The sequence below is a fragment of the Lasioglossum baleicum genome, chromosome 2 (assembly GCF_051020765.1).
Source record: "Lasioglossum baleicum chromosome 2, iyLasBale1, whole genome shotgun sequence".
Lineage (NCBI taxonomy): Eukaryota > Metazoa > Arthropoda > Insecta > Hymenoptera > Halictidae > Lasioglossum > Lasioglossum baleicum.
The window spans coordinates 13,383,636-13,390,315 of NC_134930.1; the positions used below are offsets into that span (position 1 = coordinate 13,383,636).

At 37.0% G+C, this 6,680-nt stretch overlaps 1 protein-coding gene across 1 annotated transcript; it reads left to right on the forward strand.

Annotated features, from left to right (window-relative positions):
• The first annotated feature begins 2,248 nt into the window (after positions 1–2,248).
• On the forward strand, positions 2,249–6,566 carry Car (vacuolar protein sorting-associated protein 33A). Its single transcript, XM_076440926.1, has 8 exons — positions 2,249–2,667; positions 2,792–2,988; positions 3,074–3,558; positions 3,640–3,760; positions 3,825–3,985; positions 4,269–4,814; positions 4,887–5,009; positions 5,492–6,566. The coding sequence occupies exons 1-8, from the start codon at positions 2,563–2,565 to the stop codon at positions 5,578–5,580; spliced, it is 1,827 nt and encodes a 608-aa protein (XP_076297041.1). The 5' UTR covers positions 2,249–2,562; the 3' UTR covers positions 5,581–6,566.
• The last annotated feature ends 114 nt before the right edge of the window (positions 6,567–6,680 follow it).

The window sequence follows — 6,680 nt, forward strand, 5'->3', positions numbered from 1 at the left end:
CAAACGTGCTTCCAACTCTTCATACTTCGGTTTCCTTATAGTTTTTCGTTGTTTCTCCAGTTGTCCTTTGTTTACGAAATCGGCGATTTTCGTAGCGCTTTGTTGGATTCGCCAAATTGTCGAGGGATGTACGTTATACTTTTTAGCAACATGTTTAGCAGAGAATGTCTGCAAGTCCTTTAGAACATCCATACGTTGATTTACAGTCATCACAACTCTGTTGCCACTTGCCATCTCGATTTTGGATACTACACTGTGCCAGCAGAATACCATATTCACATCTGCGTCCCAATGTCGTCAGAAACAACCGAAATTATATAGTTGTTTTTCCTCTCCTCCTTTTCCCCTTCCACTATCCCATTCCACCACCATGAGCACGGCGTGCATACTCCAACATCCCCCACTAAGTCCGTAGACTAGTGACTAGTCTCAGAGAGGGGGTAAACTGTATTCCCCTCGATTTCTTCGATCTGGCGACACTGCTGCGTCCAAATAAGTCGCTTTATGGTGGCACGGTGTATCGGCACTGATCGGCACAACCTGAGGACAGAATGAAAGCAGCTTGGTCCTGAGTCCTGAAACGCGTGATGAGAGTGCAGCACAGTCGCACTAATGTGGCGGATGTCGGACAGTGTCGCCAGATCGTAGAAATTGAGGGGAATACAGTTTACCCCCTCTCTGATAACCAAATTAATGCGTGACCAGTCTACGGTCTCTTAGTGGGGGATGTTGGAGTATGCTCACGGTGCTGGAATGGGAAAGTGGAAGGGGAGAAGGCAGAGTGGGAAAATCGACCACTTTTGGTCGATTCTGGCGACACCGGTGTCGGATAATATCTTATGATCGACATCTGCCATATTAGTACGACCGTGTTGCCCTCTATAATGAAGGCAGAATCAGGACCGAGGACCGAGAGCTGCTTTCACTCTGCCTGATTCTGCCCTCAGCTTGTGCCAGTTTGTGCCGACACACCGGGCCAGCAGAATGTCATACTTACATCGGCGTCCGAATATGTATCGTTTTAGGATGCGCGGAAGCGACAGCAAAAACTTTTTGTGACTTCAACGACAGGTGCGGCAAAATTAAGAAGCTCTCTCCTGGATAAGAATGGAGAGATCCTTATTGTCTATCCTACAGCGCCGTGACTGGCTGTGACAGAGAGGAGACATGTCACTCGCAAGAGTGACAAAGACAGAGAATACGAAACAGCTTAATTTTTCGATGAACTTATTCCCAATTCCTGAAGCGAAGAAGCAATATTTTTTTATGCTCTTTGCGTTGAAATGTTCTCCGTATTATTTTGGTGGCCCTCTCAGAGCCCTTTTTTGCAAGTTGTCTCTTGAAACTTTATAAACAATAATAGCGTACGTTTTTATAGAAGAAATTTTTTTCAGTACACTTTTTCCAAAAAAGAGCTCTGAGTGAGCCACCGAAATAATACGGAGAACATTTCAACGCAAAGAGCATAAAAAAATATTGCTTCTTCGCTTCAGGAATTGGGATTGGGAGTAAGTTCATTGAAAAATCAAGCTGCTCGGTTACTCTCTGTCTTTATCTCTCCTGCGAGCGACATGTCTCCTCTCTGTCACAGCCCTGCAGGAGAGACAAGGATCTCTCTATCCTTGTCCAGGAGCTTCTTCATTCTGCCGCACCTGTCGCTAAAGCCACAAAAAGTTTTTGCTGTCGCTCCCGCTCACCCTTTATGCTGGCACGGTGTGCTGTTCAAAATCGGGCAGATTCCGAGCATACTCAGCTTCGAGCGTCGTTCTGCCAGCATACTGCCCGCAATCTGCTCGCATCGTACGATTGCAGGCTGTGCCCGATATCTGTTCGAGGCAGACTTGGCTGACTGACTGGGTGCGTACCAGTGCGTACCGTGATCGTTTGCAGACTTTCCGACCTTCAGATCTCTTACCTTGGCCTTGGAACTCTTGGGGAAATCCAAGATTTATGACGCTCGCGAACGTTATTGAGACTGTCGCCGAACTGCATTATATGCAATTCTAAATTAATAAAATGGAGAGGAAACAGTAGCTGTCTCAAAAATAACTTTGCTGACACGTATGTCATAAATTTTGCTAAACCTCTCAGGTATATGTGTCCATTTATAATCTGGTAAATGAAGTAATCTTGGAACACGGTATGTTATCCGAAGCCAAGCCATGTCTATAGGGGGCAGCATTGTACCGGGAACAACGAAACCCTGGACGTAAGCACTCTCATGCTCTCCTATAGTCTCTGGTGATATGTCTCTCTCTCTCTATTCTTATCAATTCTTATATTTATATCTCGGTAGTGTCATTCTTGTGCTTCTATCTTGTTTGATCTTGTTCGAATTATTACACGGTATACTGCATTGTATGCAATTGTATGAGATGTCTGTCAAATCTTACATCTATGTTATCCAATAGACATTTCGTTTCATTGAATACAATATGTATTTGCAACTTTGAAAGTGACACAAACAAACGTAAAATAAAAATCCAATGTGATTAATGTGTAAATAGTTATAGGAGACGTTGTGTCTTAAGTAATTTGTGCATAAAATATCTAATTACGAATATGTCATCGGCGCATTTATCAGCTGGTCGATTAAATGTAGGCATTATTCAAAAGCAAGCTAGGAAACAATTACTTTGTTTACTTGAAAAATGTGACGGTACAAAGGTATTCATTTTATTTATTAATACTATTTCAACGCGAATAATTATTTACAATTTACTATGAATCGATTATTTTAAAAGATAATTAAACATTTTCATTAAGAGTTTCCTTAATAATGTTTTAATAGGCAATTATATGGGATCAATCCCTTGAAGGGCCAGTTGGTCTTGTTGCAAAATATAATTTATTGGAAGAACACGATGTAGTCATAATGTACCCATTATGTGGGGGACAATTGTCAATACCATCAAATATTGCTAATGTAATATTTATTACTAGGCCCCAATTAGGGCTTATGGATTTAATTGCTGAGAATGTTCATGGGTATGAGCAAAATAAAAAAAAACTTTTAATATTGTCCTTGTTTTTGTAACAATAAATTGAAGCTAATATAGTTATTCGTTTTCAGCGAAGAAGGAAAAAAACCACGCAAAGAATTTCATCTATTTTTTCTGCCTCGGAAAAGTCTTCTTTGCGAGAAAAAGCTTCGGAGTCGAGGGGTCTTTGGTAGTTTTACCTTGATAGAGGAATTTAAATGCGATTTATTTCCTTTCGATAGCGACCTTTTATCTATGGAACTCAGTGGAGCATTTAAGGAATTTCACTTAGAAAATGATCCTACGTGTCTATACCAAGTAGCACAAGCTATTCATGGCTTGCAGAGAATATATGGAAAGATTCCAAAAATCACTGGCAGAGGACCTGCTGCTAGTAAAGTTTGGGAGCTATTAGAAAAATTAAATCGAGAAGAAGAGGAGAATAAAGCAACATCTTCACAATCACCTGTTATAGAACATTTATTGTTATTAGATCGATCTGTGGACTTACTTTCACCTTTAGTTACACAGTTGACGTACGAAGGACTAATAGATGAAATTTTTGGGATAAAATATAGTAAAGTATTTCTCTGTTATAGTTTATAGAATACTTTCATTCATACTGTTAAAATAAAAATCTTTTTGGTTACAATTTCAGATACCGTTTTATTGCCAGCAAAAAGATTTCATGATTCTGAAGATTCTCCAACAGCGATGTCTCTTAAGGAAAAAGAAAAAATTATACTTAATTCTGGTGAAGAACTATTTGCAGAAATTAAGTGAGTTTTTATAAGCTTTGATATATGTATAGTCTCACATTTTATAACTTTTACATAATTTTAGGGATAAAAATTTTAATGGTGTAGGGCAAGTGCTTATCAAGAAAGCTAAAGATATTTCATCACAATTCGATGAAAGATATGGAGATAAAAGTGTGCAAGAGATTAAACAATTTGTAGCAAAGTTACCAAATATATTAGCTACGAAGCAATCAGTAGCAAGACGTATAATATCCATTTTATTTGTATTAACACATTTGAGACTGGGAATGTAGTCCTATGTCATTTCAAATTCATTAACTGAATACCGGCAACGTAGTTTATACGTCATTCTTTATATTCATATACACTTATGCAGCATGCCCTTGCAATATTCAGATACAGACTTTTGGAAAATACATGTGGCGTTTTGCTAAGCGTATCGTGCGACAACCGCTGGTTCCGAATGTGTTAACTATATTAATAATAATTGTGATAACAAATGTATTTTAACTCAATTTGTTTTTAGATGCAACAATAGCACAAATGGTCAAAGAAGTAACAGATTCAAGTAGCTTTTTGGAAGCGTTGCAAATTGAACAAGAGTTGTTGAATTGTATTGATACAGATAAACCAAATGCTTATATAGAAGACCTGATAGCCCAACAACAACCGCTCCTTAAGGTTTTACGACTTCTTTGTATACAGTCTTTAACAAATTCTGGCCTTAAACTAAAATTGCTAGATTATTATAAAAGAGAGATAATACAAACATATGGCTATCAACATTTGCCAACTATATTGAACCTAGAAAGGGCTGGACTATTAAAACAGCAGCAATCTGCTCGTCAATATGCTGTTTTGCGGAAAGCATTAAGACTTACAGTTGAAGACGAAAGTGAAATTACACCAAAAGATATCAGTTATGTACATTCCATATATGCGCCATTAAGTATACGGTTGGCAGAACATCTTGTGCAACCAAATGGATGGCAAGGCTTAAATGACGTAATGGGTTTATTACCAGGTCCTACTGTTAATAGTGCTCCACTTAATGTTCCACCTTCTGGACAAAGTAAGACATTTGTTTGTAGTAGTTCAAACTGTGAAATCATTTTGTATAATTGTTATCCATATTGTTTTGTAGGAAATTCTATTGCGAGTGAAGATTCCAACTCTGAACCACCAAAATTGGTAATGGTCTTTTTTATTGGTGGATGTACATTTGCTGAAATTTCTGCTCTGAAATTTTTGTCCCAAAAGAATGATTGTAAGTAGTGCATCACTGAACGGAAGATGAAAATTAAGGGAGTAGACTCGTTTTTCCAGGATTGCAAGGGTGCGGGATGCATGTTCTAATTTCTCGATAATACAAAAATGGGGTTTTTCAGTAGTCAAAAACGGTAGATAAAAGATAGATCTAGGCCACTATCGCCCTCAAAAGTTCTATTTTTTCATTTACGAGGCGTAATTTGTATTATTAGGAAGCATACAACTGCGTATGTAGCTATCTTCATAGCTACCGAATAATGCAAATTACACCTTATAAACATAAAAATAGGACATTCGAGGACCATCGCGGCCTACATTGATATTTTGTCTAGCGCTTTTGACTACTGAAAAATCCCATCTTTGTATTGTTGAGAAATGAGAACGTGCATCCTACACCTTTGTAATTCTGGAAACAAGTCTACCGCCTTAAGGTTCAACAATTTGTTTCTGCAATGTATTATAAATAATTTCTGTTTACAGCAAATGTGGAATTCGTTGTCTGCACAACGAAGCTAATAAATGGGAACACATTTTTGACATCGTTGATGGAAGACTTAGAGAATTTATAACTTATTAGATGTAACACTGTTTATATATTGTTGATAATATCTACAGGTTTCTTCTCGTTACTGTATAAACCAATTCTTGCAATGTAAAATGTCACAACAGAGAGTATTGTGAATTATACATTTACAGCTTTTTATATTTATTATTTTCATACAATTTATATGGAACAAATTATGTATATGTAAATTAAACTGATTAGTATATTATGAATGAATGATACTACTCGGATTTGTATATTTAATTTAGGTGCTTACATATTTACATAACTGTTAAAATCTTTTCTAGCATAAAAGACACTGTACATTCACTTTAATATGCCAAAACAATTAATACAATATGTAGAAGATGTGCAATTTCTTTCAAATATATTATTATAATGTTCATTCATTCTACATAAGGCAACTGCATCAAGGAAGCTTCTGCTACTGAAGCCTAGAAATAGAATTTTGACGTAGAACATTGAAAATTAAGTGATATGTTACTGTTACATTACAAATTACGGTATGCATTTAATTTTGGCTTATTATGCTCTTGCGAATAAGGTTTAGTAAACAGATAGGTATTTATATAGACGAGGATCGTTTGCGAATGAAGCCACGCCCCTAAAGAGTTAAAGTCGCCTAGTGGGGTAATCTGTGAGTAGTGAGTGGTAGCAAGTGGTAGTGAGTACTGTGTTATGTTCAAATACATAAAACTGCAACGCGAACGTATAGGTAGTTCGTCCAAAACGAGAGAGTAACCGTAAACACATATTCGATTCGATAGGTGCAGCTGCAGCTATTGGCTGCCACTGTCGATCTCCAGGGGTGAATAAATACCGTTCTACTTTCTACTATATGGTTCATACAGTGGTTGTCTTTAGAGCTGAACATAGAGCTGAATCATTTTTAAAAAATTGAACCAAACTACTCGAATTGTTAATAAAATTGGTTTACTATTTAATGTATAAGACATTTTAGAAAATCATTAAAACCCATGACGGCGGACGTCAATATTAATTGCGAACTTTATTTTCTTCATGATTTTTGCACGCTATCCGGTAAACTAATCCGTGGTAATATCTAAAAAAAAGACGTTATATCAAATATATCAAAATTTCATT